This window comes from Delphinus delphis, chromosome 1, assembly GCF_949987515.2.
Source record: "Delphinus delphis chromosome 1, mDelDel1.2, whole genome shotgun sequence".
Taxonomy (NCBI): Eukaryota; Metazoa; Chordata; class Mammalia; order Artiodactyla; family Delphinidae; genus Delphinus; species Delphinus delphis.
Window position 1 is genome coordinate 178738567 of NC_082683.1, and position 18511 is coordinate 178757077.

At 35.3% G+C, this 18511-nt stretch overlaps 2 protein-coding genes across 6 annotated transcripts in view; one reads left to right on the forward strand and one right to left on the reverse strand.

Moving 5' to 3' along the window:
- KCNT2 (potassium sodium-activated channel subfamily T member 2) overlaps positions 1–16906 on the reverse strand; it is a 414242-nt gene extending 397336 nt beyond the window's left edge. For all 5 annotated transcript variants that reach the window (XM_059998584.1, XM_059998627.1, XM_059998592.1 and 2 more), the window contains exon 1: positions 11425–16906. The gene's annotated coding sequence lies outside the window, so the exon portion shown is untranslated. The remainder of the gene's footprint in view (positions 1–11424) is intronic.
- The window catches only part of LOC132415270 (complement factor H-like), a 92744-nt gene continuing 83057 nt past the window's right edge, over positions 8825–18511 (forward strand). The window contains exons 1-4 of the mRNA XM_059998535.1: positions 8825–8941; positions 9029–9256; positions 16930–17115; positions 17553–17658. Of these exons, the coding sequence (XP_059854518.1) occupies positions 9199–9256; positions 16930–17115; positions 17553–17658 (350 nt within the window). The 5' untranslated portion in view covers positions 8825–8941; positions 9029–9198. The remainder of the gene's footprint in view (positions 8942–9028; positions 9257–16929; positions 17116–17552; positions 17659–18511) is intronic.

Here is an 18511-nt window from a genome sequence, read left to right on the forward strand (position 1 = left end):
AAACAAAACAAAACTGATTTCTCATCAGAAAACACAGAAGAAGAGAGTGGAGTGAAATATTTAAAGTGTTGAAAGAACAATCTACCAACCTAGAATTTTATACCCAGCAAACTTAGCCTTCAAAAACGAAGAAGTAAAGACATTGTCAGACAAACAAAAGCTGAGGGATTTTATAATTGATAGACCTGCCCTATGAGAAATGTTAAAAGATTTTCCTTAGGCAGAGGAAAATAATATAGGCCAAAAGCTTGGGTCTATATAAACAAAGAAGAGCATCAGAGAAGAAAGAAATGAAGGTGAGATAAGATCTGTTTTTCTTTTTTTTTTTTTTTAACATCTTTATTGGGGTATAATTGCTTTACAATGGTGTGTTAGTTTCTGCTTTATAACAACGTGAATCAGTCATACATAAACATATGTTCCCATATGTCTTCCCTCTTGCAGATCTGTTTTTCTTATTTTTAATTGATCAGCTATGTAGCATGGCCGAAGAACTGCAAGTACAGTCCAGACACAAAATACAAAATAAAAGCCATATAAAATCTGGTCTCTGGCAAGTTCAAGAATGTTTGAAGTCTTCCACCTGCGAGGCAAGTGGGGGACCAGATCATATACCTAATCTTTATTCCTGATCCCATCTCTGTAATTTTTTTGAAGTTCAGTCCAGGTTTTTGTATCGACATGCTGAGGATAAAGTAGACTTTCTTGGGATGGAGTTGGTGAATCAAGAACTTTGTTTTATACATGTTAGGCTTAAGATGTCTATTAAGTAGTCATTGGTGCTTCAATTCAGGGAGTCTCTTGACATAACTATATTAATAAAGCAAAATTCAAGACACCACTGATAGTGCCATAGATCATAACAGATATTTGGCAAACTTCAGTTATTTGGTTTTTTAATGAAACAATTAAATAAGAATAGATGGAAATTTGATGTTTAATGATGAAACACTGCAAGAATATATATTAATGTCAGGATATGACACTATAGCCACAATTATGACAAGCTTTAGCAAACAAATTAAGGTAAATAATGTGTATAAAATATGGATATGGTGAAAAATTCATTAAATCTTGTTGTAGCCAGATTTGGTTCATTGAATAGCTCCATTGATGCATTAAGAAATATAACTCAAAAGAAAGTAGTTTTTCAGAGCTGGAATTCCTTATATGTTAGCAAAGTGAATGTTTCAATATTATACTCCCGTTCTCTCCCAGCCTTCATTATAATAATTCAGAGGAGAGACAATTTAAGACTTTAGCCAAGACAATAAGAGATTTACTGGAGAACAAGGGAGCCAGATAATAAAAATTAGTAAGTTAAAAATTCACAATTTGATTAGGTGAAACACAGGGGATTTTTTAGGGCAGTGAAACTATTATGTATGGTACTGTAGTGATAGATGATGACATGCATTTGTCAAAAGCTCATAAAACTTTATATCACAAGGAGTAAACATTAATATATCCAAATTCAAAAAAATTACAAGGTTGAGGGAGCTCAGAATGAAATGCAGAATGTAAAAGTTATTAAGTATATTACAAATGTGTGACCGAACCTCACTGTGGGGGGGGGTGGCAGGGAAGAAAAGCTGCTGACCTAAGTAACTTTAGAAATTATTGGACCTGTAAGACTAAAGGCAAAGGAACTGTGTGTAAGCTCTACTCTAGTTGGTAAAATTATTTCTCATGTGGACATGGGTTAATAATTCTGAAAATGCTATGCATGTATACTGGAATTAAATAAAACTAAACAGATGTTAGATGTGGGAACCAGGCTTCTCACCATTGGAAAGGGAGATTATAGATAAGCAAGAAGGAAGGCTAGAATAAACCTTGTAGAACAGGGTTATAGTCAGAGCCATTAGCCTGAATTCATGTTTGGCTTAATACATAGATGGGTAGATTTAGAAGTTATTATAGGTATATGTATAAACATAGACTGGGATACACACGTATATTTCCTAGCTCTGCCGGCTGAAAGATCCTAGAAGAAATAACACTCCAGTAAAACAAGCACAGTTAGTATCCAGATCTTTGTTTCTAATACTATTTTCCAATAAAAGGAACCAGGGCTCCTCAGAGAAATCACTGATTCTAGGGCTGGGGCAGAAATCTACAAGATGATCCTGAGTTCAAGATCGTCTTTTAGTACTAGAAAGTAAGGAAGTGCTCAAAAACCAAGATGATGGGGGCATGCCAAAAGTACACTGGAGTCAACCTAAAAGAACTCTCGATGGCCAAAGTTGGAACAATTTGAGAAAATATATAAATATGTAGTACTGGATTATCACCTAAAGAATAAACTAAATATCCACAAATCCATGCTGATGTATGTAAATGATCGAATAAATAAATAAAGGGGAGTGAAGAACACATTTTCAGTATGGACGAATTCCAAATAATTTATGTAAAGACTCTCCCATCAAGAGGTGGGGCTTCATTCCCCACCTCTTGAACATGAGCTGTGCTTAGTAACTAGTTTCCAATGAATACAATATAGGAAGGGGGGAAAATAGCTTTGTGTGGAAACCTTACAAACATCACTTCAGCTTAATTGAAGTTAGCATCATCAATGATGTCATGATGATAGCATGTACCTTTGATATGATGTAATGAGAATGACACTTCCTTTTTTAATCTTCCTCCCCAAACCCATAACCTCCATACAGTCATGAGAAAAACAGCAGACAAACTCCAACTGTGGGACATTCTTCAAAACAGCTGATCATTCCCCCTCAAAATTGTCAAGGAAATACGTCTAAAAATCTGTCAGTCCAGATGAGCCTAAAAAGACATGATGACTAAATATAATGTGATATTTATATTTAATATAATTTGGATGGGATTCTGGAAAAGAAAGAGGACATTAGGTAACAACTAAGGAAATCCGAATAAAGCATGGAGGTTAGTTAAATACAATGTATCCATATTGGTTCATTAGTTGTAACAAAAGTACCATGGTAATGTAAGATGCTAACAATGGGGGAAACAATAGAAGTATACAGGGGTTCTTGGCACTGTCTTTGCAATATTTCTATGAATTTAAAACTATTCTATAAAAAGTTATTAAAAAGTTAACACAAAGAGAAATAGTAATATGAACATTCCTATATCTATTAAAGAAATATTCTACATCATTAAAACCTGTCCATCAAGAAATAGTGTAATAGAAATTCATGAAAATTAGCCTGGTAAACACTTTTTCATTTTTTTCAAAATTCAGTTTCAGTGTCTTCTCAATTCTGTAGGCTTTCTTAATGTATTATTTATGTCCCTTTTCTATTCAGTTTTATACTTATTGATATATCTACCTATGTCCCAGTTTTACTGTAAGTTCCCAAGCAGGGACTATGATTAATTTTCTCTACATAGCCAGTGTCCAGCAAACATAAGTACGTGTAGTTACCGGTATGTGCTTATTAAATGTATGGAGATTCAGATTATGGAAGAAAAAGAACTAAAGCCAAAGTTACTGGAATAGAGGAAACAAGAAGATAAAACAAGAAGACAGAGCCAAACAAGGTTAGAGAAGATTAAGAACAGAAAACTCAGTATCACAGAAAACAAGAAGGGGGAGTTTCAAGAGAAAAGGTCAGTAGTTTCAAATGCATCAAAGAGAAGATGGGGAATTTTTATTAAGATTGAGTGTTGTGGTTGAACCATGTCACCCAAAATAGTACGATCAAGTCCTAACCCCATACCAGTGAATGTAACCTCATTTGGAAATAGGGACTTTGCAGATGTAATCAAGTTAAGATTAGGTTAAACTAGAGTAGGGTCCCTAATCCAGTGCTTTGTGTTATAAGAGAAAGAAGAGGAAGGTTTATTCACGTAAACACAGAGACAGCACACAGGGAAGACAGCCACATGGTGATGGAAGTAGAGATTGGGGTGATACCACTGCAAACCAGGGAATCACAAGGATTGACGGCAACTACCAGAAGCTAGAAAAAATCACTGAAGGATTCTTCCCCAGTGGCTCTGGTGGTGGTCTGGCTCTGCTGACACCTTGACTTCAGATTTTTGACCTCCAGAATTGTGAGAAAATAAATTTCTGTTGTTTTAAACTACCCAGTTTGTGATCATTTATTATAGTAGCCCCAGGAAACCAATACCTTGAAAGGGACTAAATGATTAGAGAGTACTAGGAGTGTTCCAGATAATTGTTTTTGAGGGAAGACAAAAGCCAAAATTATGAATAGCTGGGAAATGTATGACAGGTAAAGAAAATAATTACGTGATCATAAACCAGTACTGCAAAAATTTTTAAGTGGTCAATCCAAAAATAATTTATGTTAACTACACATCATAGGCAAGACTCACTTTATTTTCCCCAAGAAATTATTATTTCCATCTTGAAGTACATAACTTATTAGATATTTTTAGGATAACTTTCAATAAAATTACAGTCTACCAAAATGCAGCTTAATATCATTATACAAAATACTGTGTTGAATCTCTATGAGTCCTCATTAGAGACTGGAAAAAGACCGATTCTAAGAGTTTCCTCTGTCCAGAGGAAAAATTGATGATGAAGCTTTTGGAATAATACACACTTGGAGTCAAAAAGGTGGTGAGTCCAGTGTTTAAATATTCAACTGTGGGATCAGACAGTTTGGGTTCTAATATAATTAAATAAGTTGCTTAACCCTCTCTGAAATTCAGCCACCCTATGTGTAAAAAGGGAATGATAGAACTATCTCATAAGGTTTCTGAGGGAGTTAAAGTACGTAATACAGTACACACAAAATACACACAAAAATTAATCATTATTAATTATTAACAGATTAATAGTGTCTGGAAGGTTGAAGCAGTGTTAGTGCAGGGGCAATCAAGTGACTTTGCTCACAGATTTCTAGAAAAGCCTCATAAATGTGCAACTACGTTGTGTGTTGTACCCTATGGTGAATGCCTGGAAAAAGGACATTAGGGAAGGGACAACCAGTTTTCTCTGAAGGCTTTTGGAGCTTTCTGCACGTGCTCCATATGCTTGAATAAGTTGCCAAGGAGACAGCAACTTGTTTTTTCTTCTTCCTCTAAAGGGTTGAAACATTTGGAAGAGCTTGCAATCTAGTTTTAGAAATGCACCTAATAAAATAAATGCAATAATTAGGAATTGAGGCCATATGTGTTTTCACTTCCTTACAACTAGAATTAAACAAATCCAGAGTCACTGTTCTTCACTTCTATGCAAATTATTAAATTGGATTATGCTGGCGGTGTCCCCATAGGAAGAAGTAAAGGTACTAGCCTCCTAAGGAGTGGGAAAGGGAACTCTGGAATGTTTAGGGCTTCTCCATGCAAGTGAGGAGATATTCTAAAATAAATCTGAAGGATGATCTTTATCTAAGGCCGTGCTTGTATAGTGCAACTTGTACATTGTTTTTCAGGATATCAAGGAGGAAAGATGACAAGGAAATGTGTCAGGATGTTTTAAGCTCTTTCCTAAAGGAGATCATTACACACCTGAGTAGGTAAGGGGAGGAAAAGTTAACCTCACATCAGGAACAGTGATAGAAAATGACAAGCTGTTCCTGGTTTAAATTAATTAGAGAAAGGATAATGAACTCTTCACAATTTCTTTTCCTATTTTTTGCAACTCTAATTTGTATTTGCAATAGTAGTGGTGCTCTCAAAATGGTTGTATGAAAAAGAAGGCAACATTTTCTATAGGCTGACATTGATATATACTCAAAAGAGGAAGACGTGAGACAACAATTACCAAATTATATACAATTGTGAATGCAGAATATACCTCACTCATCTCCAACTACATGTATTCTCTCCTTGACTTCTTGGTTGAGTCCTCCAAAGCCTGTAATGCCAACTAACTCAGTGGAAATATGATGAAGGGGGAAATTAGAGTAGAAAAAGACAATAGTTTATTCTCTTGCAATTAAGACATCTTTCCAATTTTTACAAAAATATACGACCTCGAAACAACATCACTAGGGTCCCTCTCAGGTCCTTGATGGTGTCTGTGCAAACGATAAGCTCTGAAGTGTAAACTCCACCAGCCTCAAAGGAAATCAAGCTCTTAACTGTTTCCATCAGTTTTTCCCTTTTTCCATCCATTGAGCTTCTGTATAATTGTTGCATGTTGAATTCATCCAGTTATCTGCTTAATTTGTTCTCCTACGTCCTTTTCTCTCCGTCCATCCTAACACAACGGCCAAAGCAATGCTACTTAAACTGCATTTCCTACATTCCTTTTCCTTAATTAGATCTATCAATGATTACATGTTGCTTATAAAATAATTTACAAATGTTTTATCTGGAATTCAAACCTTTCCTCATTCAAAGCCCCTCTTACTTCTTCCACAGCTTCCTTGTGCAAAACCACTGCTCTGCTGTCGATAATCTCATTAATTCTAGAATACTCTCTACACTTTTCCATACCTCAGAGTCTTTGCTTGGATGTCCTCTTCCCCTAAATTAGAATTTAATAAGTAAATATTCTTGAGACCCTCCCAAATCAAGTCTTTGGAAGAAATTTCTCTTTCCTTCAACTCCTGTGGTACATATTGACCATAATAGTCATTTGTTACTTAGTACGGATATTACTTACTTATAATTTTAAAATAGGAGAATTTTTAAAGTCTCTTAAGTCTTATAAATTTTTCCTAACTTTCTGCCCTACAAATACATAGAACACATTTGTTGAGAATGTGGCAACATGGATATTGAGAATAAATACAAGTGTTTGGGGCTTAAATTTAGTACTAACGGTTAACTATTTGCAGTCTGTTCTTGCTAATGGTAATCTAATATGGTTAAGTTCCCTACATAGGAACCTTCAAGTTGCGAACTTTCAAAGATGCGAACGTGCCCCTGTATGCCAGCTGTTGTACTGCACTACTGTACTTTTCAAGGTACTGTACTGTAAGATTAAAAATGTTTTCTTTACTTTTGTGTTTGTTTGTCTTTTATGTATTATTTGTGTGAAAAGTGTTATAAACCTATTACAGTACAGTACAGTACTATATAGCTGATTGTGTTGGGTACCTAGAATAACTTTGTTGGACTTACGAACAAGTTGGACTTACAAATGCGCTCTCGAAATGGAACTCGTTAGGGGACTTACTGTACCATATAACAACTTTGTGTTATGAAATAATAACATGTTGGTAATTTTCTTATGTTCTTCTAAATATCTTTGAAATAAATACTTGGTTTTAAAAATATTGATGAAAATAAAAAGGAAACAAAAGCACTCAACTGATGACTTGGCCATCAGTCTTTGAAATCAAATAGAAGAGAAAAAACAGTAAAAATAACACATCTAAAAGATATTGTTGAAATTAATTTGAAGCCATTATTTTCACTTGAACAGTGGAGTGGCATCTTAAATGTTCAACAACTGCAAATAAAGTGAAAATCTGTAAAGTAAAATCACTTCTGAAAATACTTTAAATTCTCCATAAACATATATGTGTTTGTGTACGTACATTAAAAGCCTGTATGGTAATATGTTTACATAATTATAAAATAAACACATAAATGTAAAGGTATTTACTAAAATACATTTGCAAATATTTATAGCATTTTAAATTATATAAAGGAGTTATTGACAATTTAATTTATATGCATTTAATAGTATGGGAAGCAAATCATTTGAAAGGCAGATCTGTATGGGTTAAAAGTAAGATTCAGGGAATCTGATGGCTGGGTTCCATTGTGGTTGTAGCACAATGTCTTTTGACTTTGAGGAAGTTGCTTAAATGGCCTGCGGCTCAGCTAAATGACCGATTGTGGCATGAAAGTCACTCAACTTCATTCCTTATCAGTAAATGCATATTAAAACCTCAGAGAATTACTGCTCCCTGCTCACCAGAATGTCTAAAACTACAAAGATGGAAAACATCAGTGTGTTGAGGGTGTGGAGCAACTTACACACTTGCTAATGGGAATGTCAATCGATATAGACCTTTTGGAAAAGTGTCTGATGGTCCCTATCACACCTAGAGATATGCATACATTATGTCCTAATATTCCACTCCTAGGTATGTACTCATCAGAAATGAGAACACGTGTTTCCCCAAAACCTCATAATTTGATGTTCACAGCAGAACTATGTGCATTGTCTCCAAACTAGAAGCTACCCAGATGCCCACTGACAGACACACAGATAAATAAAATGTGGCATATTCGAAGAATTGAATATCATACAGCAATAAGGGTTAATAATCTACAGCAACACCCAACAGTGTGCTGGAATAATCTAAACATAGTTTTTAATGGAAGGCTCCAAGCACAAAAGAATAAATGTCTTATTCTCTGATGTATACAAAGTACAAAACCAGGCAAATCTGTCCCCTGTTCACAGAGATCAGGAGAGTGTGTCATGGGGCAGGGGGGAGGGGGGACTGAAGTGGAGGCTGGGCCTTTCCTCAGAGACTGCTGTTCTTCAACCTCTGTGCTCTTAGCACGTGTGTCTTCACTTTCTCCGTATTCAGCAAACCATTTGCTTACATTCTCTTTACGCATATTATATTTCAGTACAAAGTTTAAAAAATTCAGCATTTCAGTTTCTTGATTTTTGAATTATTAAACTCATTCATACCTAAGGAGAGTGAGCCTGTTGCTTTATACACACATTTATAACAAGTCCTTAAAAGACTAATTTCATGGACTGCAGGTGAAGCAGTCTCCCCAAATCAACCAGCACTGCCTTCCTGCCAAAGTTTAGTTCTGTTGTCTGGGTCTTGATTGTGAAAGCATTGCCTAACCTCAAGTTCTGTAAATGATTTCCGAAAGAGCTTTTATTTATTTATTTATTTAAATCTTCTGAGGTCTACCAACGGTAGATCTGAATGGGGTCTAAATAATTGGAGGGTTTATGAAATGCAGAGAATATCACCAGTTATGCACATTCCAAGAACCTGAACGTTTCCAGTGAAGAACATGCCTGGGTTTTATAAAAACAAAGCAAGGGCAGGTCAGGACATTAGCTTTCAGTGGGAGTGCAGGCTCAAACTCTGGCACTGCTGGGGCTCCTGGCTGATTGTTTTCTTTTACTTTGCAGAAGTTTCTGATGGGCGGGACATCTAGCAATGGCTTTAATCCCTAAGCTGGGTTTGGACTTCCTTTTGGAGCAAGTAGTTTCCTGCACTTTCCATAGTTTTTAACAGAGGAGAGCCTGACACAGTGTTAAGCACTGTCAACTACTAGATGTGCCCCTGAAGGGTCCCCAACATGAGATTTCCAGCAACAGTTGTGTGGTTTATGTTATGGACTGTTTGTGTCGCAAAAGGTAAGATTAAAAAAGGAAGGCTTTTTTTTTTCTATATTGCAAAACATTTGCTTACCTGCTTTTTACGGTGGTAATGAAAATTTGGTCTAGAAAATGTGTTTAATTACTGTGCTGTAGCCTAGTATGTGAGATGCTTTTGACACTGTTCAGTTTAAAAAATATAAGCAGCTTATTTGAATGGCACATCTAATTATTCATCATAATTTTATTTAATGTAGAAGTTCAGAAAATGTTTTAATAATTATCTTCAAAAAATGTGACATGTCATGATCATTTCCCTTGTGATTATCATAAAATGTAATTTAATTTTTTTGCCTAGAATTTTCACCAAAATGCCTATGTGAATGTATTAAGAAGTAGGTGAACATAGAACAAGAAAATGAATTAGACAATAAAAGCCTTCAAGCTGCAATGATTGGACTTATTTCAGATAGAGATGTGAACTCTTGCTAAAGAAAAATTGATTTATCATTTACAATTGATATTGCCATGGCTTTAAAAGTCTTGGAGACAGCCATCACTTGTATCGTTTGAATGAAAATGTATAAATTTGAAAAAAAATTGAATATGCAACCTTTGTAAAAGTTACTCAATAGGATTTTCTTCCCCTATGGTTGATATAAGATATGCTAGTAGGAAAGCCTTTAGGAGTAGTGAATCTGAGTGCAGGAGTTTTTTGCTGATACCAGTAAGAATTTATGGATAATTAAATTTACTTCTATCACTTTTCCTTGATAGATGAAAAAGTTTCTTCTTGGAGCAAATTTGGTTTCCTAGTTCATGATAGGTAACCAATAATGTGATACATGTTTGACTGACATTTTTTAAAGTTATTCATAAATTCCCAACATTCTTCACTAGGTCAACAAATTTCAATTGAATGCTTATTTCAAGTCAACCTCTAGGCAGTGAGGAATATTAGCAAATAAAACAAAACCCCTGTCCTTGAGGGTCTTTCAATCTAGAAAATAAATCTTTTGTAAGTTGTATCCTTTAGTAATTTTTTTCAGGCTTTTCTCAAATGTGTTTAAGCGTTTTTGAAAGATAGTCTTTTTCTCAGTTATACACACTAATATGCTATTGCTTGATTTTTAGCTTGTAAACCTTATATCCAGCCACTTTTTAAACTAGGTGTACAATCATTTCCCTGTCCATAAGAACATCACAACTAATAATAACTAATATTACAACACAATATACCCAAATATGATTATATTGGCAAAGAGTTCTGGAGCAATGTTAATGTTACCAATAGCAAACATCTTTTTCTTTACACAAGTGTTTTTGTCTTTTCTTTAATAGGAATACTCTTAGTGCTTCACAATTTCCATATTGTTTACTGAGGTTTTACGTAGATTGCATTTGTCATGCACGGAAGACTTGTTTGGTTCCTAGCTCAGGTTTAAAGCTAAGAACCCATGCTAAATTTAATGAAACTGTTTCAGTGATGACAAAGTGGAATTTGAAATATTATTAAAATTGGGTGCTACAAAGTGTAAGTGATAAAAAGTAAATAATAGTGATTTTAAAACTCCCTGCGTCCCTAATTGATTCCAGCTGATTCATTTCACTTGTATTTTATATTTCATGAACGTATGTTGGAATGTGACAGCAGTTTCTGCTGGTGAATTGAGCTTTAGCACTACACGCATTACAGTGAGAGTGGCTGTAAATCTGGCCACTTCCCAGATAAAGTACAGCTTTGGTATTTAAAGTAACACTTACATTAGCCTCATGGCTTTCCCAAAAGCACACACAACGCACAACCAATTCCATCAGTCTAGCCCTAACAGAAGTTTTACTCAACAGAGTGGCCTTGATCATTAAAACTATCCACATCTCCTTCAACATTTGCCTCTGTTTTTGTCTCCCACGTAGAAATGACGATGGAATACAAATTGAGAAACTGAGAAATACTAAACTGAATACTGAATGCTAAGTTGAGAAAGTGAGAAAAGACGGTTGTGTATACTCTCACGATCTGCTTTACTCAACTAGAAACTACATTTCAGCCTTTCCTAAGTGGTCTCCATCCTGTTAAGAGTGAACATTCCTCAAAAATACTGATCACTACTAAAGAGGAGTAGTAACCAACAGCAAGAATTTATAAGCTCAACTTTCTATTTTTTCCCCCTTTTTAGAAAAGGATATTGGAGACCAAGCAGTACCTTTTTAACGCAATGGGTGGTCTGCGTCTTCATCCCTAGCTGTACAGGAACGTCCGCTGCTTGCGGGGTAGTTCACCCCAGGCTACTAAGAGCCGGGTCAGATTTAGAGTTCAGAGTAACCGTTCCTGAGTTATACCACATTGTTTCTGCCTTCTGGAATATCTTGTGACCAAGCTTTTCAAGAACTTTTAGATTTAAGATCCAAAAAGCGTATACTCTTTGAAATTAGCCACGGCTCCAAAATTCCAGGCTGCTTAAAGTAAATAAATCAAAACACAATTGAAATATGTCCAAGTGCATGCTGGCTATGTTGTTTGGAGAGATGTGTTTCCTAATTCTGGAGGTTTAAAGGGCAAAAATGTTCTTTCAGGACCTGAAATATGTTACATATCAGAGAGCTTCTATTCCAACAGAGAGAGGAGAATTTATTTCTTTTTACTATATTGTTTCAAGTACAAGATGGTTTTGAATTTGAATTAACTAATACAAAAAATCAATATTATGATCATAAGAATTAATTATAAATTCATAAAAGTTACTCTTTTTTAAGGATAGATGTGAATATTATGTATATTCATCTAATCCAGAAAACTTGTGATAGCCGTTTATAATCCTAAATTCTATGTTTCAGTTCCAGTGTGATAAATAAGAATTCCCCGTCTCCAAAAAAATCCCACATTTTCAGAGGTAGTAGTGTGGGTATTTACCTATACGGTGGGATCTAAAGTGGAGCAATGGCCCAATTGTCTTCAACATCTTCCCTTCTCCTAAAATGTTTTGCCTATTAATAATACCATAAACTCAACCAGTCTGAAACTTATGTGGAGTGACAATACTCTGAGTAAGAGTTGGGACAGTTAAATTTAGTATTATGCACCACAATTATGTGAATTATTATCCACAGTAAGTTTTCTGCCTGATAATTTTTCTGCAACAATTTTAATGGGCAGAGGTAGAAATGAATGAGGATGAGGTAAGAACAGGACCCAGCAATCCTGGAAGATGAGGTTTTCTCAGGAAGGAAGATCTGATAGGGGAAGCAGTCTCGTGGGTACTTTGACCAGGGGTAGAGGAAACACCCCCAGGAATGTCACGAGAGCGAGAGCCTTGCTGACTTTAAGTTTAGGCACAGCCTGGGGATGCACTTGCTACTCTTCTGCCTGCACGTAATTTCAAATTAGAACTAAATTATTTAAGTATTGCTAACAGTATTCTTAGCTAGAAGTAAGTTTTCAAATATACATGGAAGCACAGTTTAGGGAGCATTCTTTATTTGGGGCCTTTGGGTGCTAGGGCTGGAGCCTCGGTCCGAGTTGGCCCACTTGTTTATCCCCTCCATCCCTGACGGTTTCACAGCCTTGGGCATGTTTCCTTCTTCCCAGCTCTGTTTCCTTCTCCTCACCCCACACACCATCCCCACCTGCCTGCCTGTGAGAGTCTGCCAACCAGCCTACCCCGTGCTCACTTAACTAATATGCACTTTGCCCACTTCTTAACAGCTTTAACCAGTCTCAGAACACAGTGTACAAAACGGACGCGATGCCCCTGAAAAACTAAAGTGTTACGTTCTAGCTTAAGGTTATAAGGAAACACTATAAAAAATGGTTCAGAGGGAGTAAAGTAATGGGACAGAGAAAAAAATCACAAAACTAATAAAAAGAAAGGGAAAGAAAAAGAAGTGACAGAGCACTTTTATTTGTTTTGACATTTTGACCGAGAGAGCCAAGTTTCTCCTAACCCTTGTTAAACAGAACTGTAATAGATAGAAAAGTGATTATAGAAATGCTCCTTCAAAGGTTCCCCGAAGTTTTTTGAGCTAAATTAAAATGATTCCTGACTTCAAAAAGTATAACATACATTCAAACATAGGACACATAGGATGTAGAATGGAATTTTACAGATGTTAGATTTCTTGGGTTCATGCAACAGAGGTTTAAGTGCACTAAACATTTGTTCCCTTATCTTATCTTTTGTGTTTGTTGCCGTCTACAATGCCTTTTCCCCAGGTTATCCATAATCTACAGATAAAATTGAAAGTCTTCGGGATAGCTTCACATTCACTCATCCATTCATTCATCTATTTATTTGCTCATTCAATGATGATCTTTTTTCTTTTGAGTGACTGCTAAGTAAGTACCAGGCACCGTGACAAGCACTTTCCGACAGGAGGTCACTTAGGAGGCAAAACAGAAGGGACGATTATTGTATTTTATCATATAAAGTATTTTGATGGAGATAACTGAAAACACTGTAGGGTCACGTAGGGAAGGCAAGATGCTCAAATTGGAATGAAAGGATGGAGTAGGGTGGTGCTAAGAAGTTGGTTTGTAAGAGGTGCAATAAAGAGAGAGAAATATATCAGGGTTGTGATGACATCATGGGTAGGTTTTGACAGATTGTGGTGATGGTCCTTATTCTTGGGGAAGTTACATTCTGATGCAAGGATAGATACATAAACATAACTATGAACCATGAATTATGTTGTGAAGGAAGTAAAGTAGGGGCTGAGGGGAAATAACAGAGATGGGGTAGTGGGGTGTCTTGCCTACCTTGCCTAGAGGTAAGTGGACCACTTGGAGGAAGTGGCTGAAAGCTCCGTGAGCTGTTTGTATATTTGGAGATTAATCCTTTGTCCATTGCTTCATTATACAGCAGAAGCTAACACAACATTGTAAAGCAATTTTACTCCAATAAAAAAATAAAGAAAAATACACCAAAATAAATAAATAAATAAAGTTTGTGGAAAAAGCACCAGAGTTTTAAAATATCATTTGAAGTAAAAAATGTAATGAATATGAGAGCTCTTTATATGTAGTAAATATGTATACACAGAGTAAATATTGTGAGAATCTGGTAGAAAGACGGTATGAAAGAGGTGTATCCGTGTCTTTTATGTCTGAGTGTTAAAAGCAAGTAACACACATGATTACTCTTTGGGTAAATGCATTGCTTTAATAAAAATCATTTAAATTGAGTAAGTTAATTGATAAGAAAATTTTATTACTTTTTTCCTTGCATGAGCTTAATAAAAGGATAGGAACTAAGTTTATCAAAATGTTAATATATTAGTGAAAAGTGGTTCAACTCCACTCACAATGTTGGCATCTACATTTGAAATTTAACTAATTAATTTTTCCAGTAACCTAAACGCCGTGAAATGGATCTGAATTTAGAAAGTGGAAAACACACATATTATCCTGTAGTTAAACACAAAATTTCCATGTAAAAACATGATCCTTAAGTTGAAAAAACAAACCCAAAAACTCGGGCTTTTTTGGGGAAAGACAGCTGCTGGTAGGAAGAGGCGCAGGCGGTTTGTGTTGTTTTATGGTAGGGTGTTAGCACCATCTAGTGGAGTAAAAGTATGTTTACTTAAATTTTAGAAATCAAAACTAATGTGGAATCATCGATTACAAAGTTTCCTAACAAATGTGCTAAACATTTGCAAAAAAGTCAGAGAACAATTAGTGCATATGAAAGCCCACACAAGTGTTATTTATTACACAAAAATGAAGTTTCATATGGAGTTTCTGTTCTACGAAATGTAGAATGTGTTTGTAATGGGATCCAGCTCCGTTGATTATTTTTTCCCCTTGCCTTTACAAAAAGAAATTCTAGAATAGAATGTTAAACCATTCTTATAAAACCAAGTAAGAAAAGGAGTTTAACAATGAAAATTATATCAATAAATATATATATGGTGAGAAGTATCTGAATTTGCCAATTTAAAAGTAATATGTTAAAAGTCAACTAATGAAATCACCCTAATATCAAGGGTAGTTGTATCTAAACTAACCAGCAAGAAGTATTAAAAAGATTAGCAATTATAATCAGTAGGCATGAGCTTCATTACTAATTTTATGTATTCCCTTCTTTATATGTCATTTTGTTAAGGAATTACTTTTTTGGAAAAAAAGAATCATACTGTACATGCAGATTCTATTACTTTAGTATCTTTATTGTGAAGTATATGAGTGAATAAAATATGAATGTACTGTAGTTTAAAATAGTTATAATTACCCATGTCAAGAAGTAGAGCATTCCCAGCATCCCCCAAATACCCTTGCATTTCTTCTAGATTAATACCCCTTCCTTTCTTCTAGAAGAAAACATTACCTTAATATTTATGGTAATTATATTTTTGCTCTTCTTTAATACTTTTTAACCGTCTGTATACACGTACCTATTATATATGTCTGTTCATAACTACAATTTTCTGAAAAAAGTAAGGATTCAATTTTATTCCATTTCACCTCCACTGGTTTCTAATTGCTAACCTGCCAGAGTGGGTTTCAATTTGAGATTGTCAATCACATTTACACAATACACTTGACCTCTCCAGTTCCAAGGTTACTGAGCTCAAAGAGATAATACAGAATAGGAGTATAGCAGCCGGTACAAGAGCTTGATGAAGATTTCGGAAACCCGGACACATTATCTCTTTGAATTTGTAGTTAATAACTAACCTCCTTACTAGAGTGAAAACACTTTGAGAGCAGATATTTTCTCTCTTTATCCATTTTTTTTTTCCTTCAGAGCTTATATTAGTGCCCAATATTTCCTGAATTTAAGAAAGAATAGTATTAGAGAATGTGGTGCAGCAGTTAAGAATAATATAGTAAAGTATAATTATTTATCTGGAAAGTTATTCTTACAAATCTATGTAGATTTAATTTCTGTACAGTAAAATATATATCTTATATATATTAAGACTTACATTTGCAGATAAATGAAGGCTAACAGTGATATTATGATTAATAATAAGAAATATACATTTTGGCCTTAATCCATGGTTCCTGGCACACAGCTCCAAAACTCTTATAATTTCCTAATGAATACAGAGCAAAGGAAGTATCTTTTGTTGATAATTTTTGGTCTTTTGTTCTCAGTCCTGAAATAGCTCCAGAGGATCAGAGGTGAAAGTAGTGTCTTTTGTTATTCACAACAAGCCTCTTTCAACCACACCTAAGTTTATGTTAATGAGGTGATTTTTGGAAAGGCCCTAGAGAACCAAATGATGGGGGCTGGTTGCCAGGAGGAACCAACCACTTGATTAGAAGGTTGGAACTTTTAGCCCCACCCTCCCCACCCTCCCCCAGTCCCCAGTCTCAGGGGTTCTGGGAAGGGAGGCAGAGCTGGAGGTTTAGTCAGTCACCAAGGGCCAGTGATTTGATCAATCGTGGCTATGTAATGAAGCCTCCATAAAAATCTCTAAAGAATGGCATTTGGAAGCTTCCAGGTTGGTGAACACAGAGAGGTGCTGGGAGAGTGACACACCTGGCCCTCCACACCCCTTCCTCCAAGTCTTGCCCTATGCATCTCTTCTCTCTGGCTGTTCCTGAGTTGTATCCTTTCATAACAAACTAGTAAACTAGTAAATTAAAAAAAAGAAAAGACTTACATTTGGATGGACCTGTATAGTTTCTTTTTTAATAAAAAATAACCTAAACCTACTGCATTTTTAATAGTTATTTAAACACCTATTGTGTTTTAATTTTTTTGTAGATTGTCAAGAACCCCCTCCAAGAAGAGAAAGAGAAATTCTGTCAGGTTCTTGGACTGAACAAACATATCCAGAGGGCACTCAGGCTACGTATAAATGCCGCCCTGGATACAGAACTCTTGGGAGTATTGTAATGGTATGCAAGGATGGAAAGTGGCAATCTCTTCATCCTTCGAGGATATGTCAGAGTAAGTCGTTCCTACATTTGTGAAATCTGTGAAAACTTTTAGTTGTGAAAATACTGGGTGCTACTATGGAAACGCTGGCTGAATTCTATCACTATTGTCATTTAAATACAAAATGATGCATCCTCATTATTTTCTTTTTAACTTTTCATTTTATATTGGAGTATAGTTTATTCACAATGTTGTGTTAGTTTCAGGTGTACAGCAAAGTGATTCATTTATACATACACAAGTATCCATTCTTTTTCAAATTCTTGTCATTATTCTTAACAAGGTGTTGTCATCTTCCAAAAGGTACAGATAACTTTGCCATTTTTCACTTTTCCATATTTTCAATTCTGTCCTCTAATACAATATCAAATATCCCTGTCCTCGAACTCATGTAAATTGTTACTCCCCGTGCTGCATACTAACATTACATCCTTTTTTTTTAATTTTAGAAAAGCCCTGCGGACACCCTGGAGACACTCCATTTGGTTCTTTCCATCTTGCAGTAGGAACTCGGTTTGAATATGGTGCAAAGATTGTTTATACCTGTGATGAGGGGTATGTAGCCAATAGAAAAAGAGGCTTCTAATTCAGATAATTCATAATGGAAATAGTAAATAGAAACTGTACTAATTTATGTGTTTAAGGTTACTATATTTTTCTATGAACATATTTATAAGTAACATACAAGCAACCTGAAAATTTAAACTATAATGGAAATGATTATATATTGATACAATTATCATCTCCTCAACACTGAAAAATTAAAATGAATTATGATTACTCTGGGAGAGTGTAGTTATAGGAGAGTGGGAAAATAGCATGCATATAAATAAAAATTCACTGCAGTGAGTCCTCACTACATTCTATTATGTGCAGAGTATTATAGGAGTTTGATATGTCAGGGGGATCAAGAAATTACACATGGAATCATTATTCTCTTTCCATTTATTTCTTGAATTGAGGCAGTAAAATAAAATATTTTAAAGCTTAGGCTTTGGAGTAAGCCTATATTCCAAAACTCTACCACTTAATAACTATATGTATATTTTAAAAATATCTCTTTACTCCCATGTCCTCACTTATAAAAGCAGAAACATATCAAGTGCATCACAGGATTGGTGGGAGAAATAAATACGACACACGCTTGTGGCCCTTAGAAGAGTTCCTGGGATATTGTAAACACCCAATAAGTATTAGTTCTTATAACTTAGTCTCTCCTTGGTCACTACCAGAGGGAGATTCTTCAAAGAGTTTTTGCCCCAATCTCTGAAATATCCCTTTCCAATCCAGGCTAATCTTGTCCCTTTAAGTTCCACCCTTGACCTAGCAAAAGGGGTCAAAACTCATAAACTTCTCCTACTAGATTCCCTGAATCTCAGTAATAAATAATATTTATAAAATCTCAGTA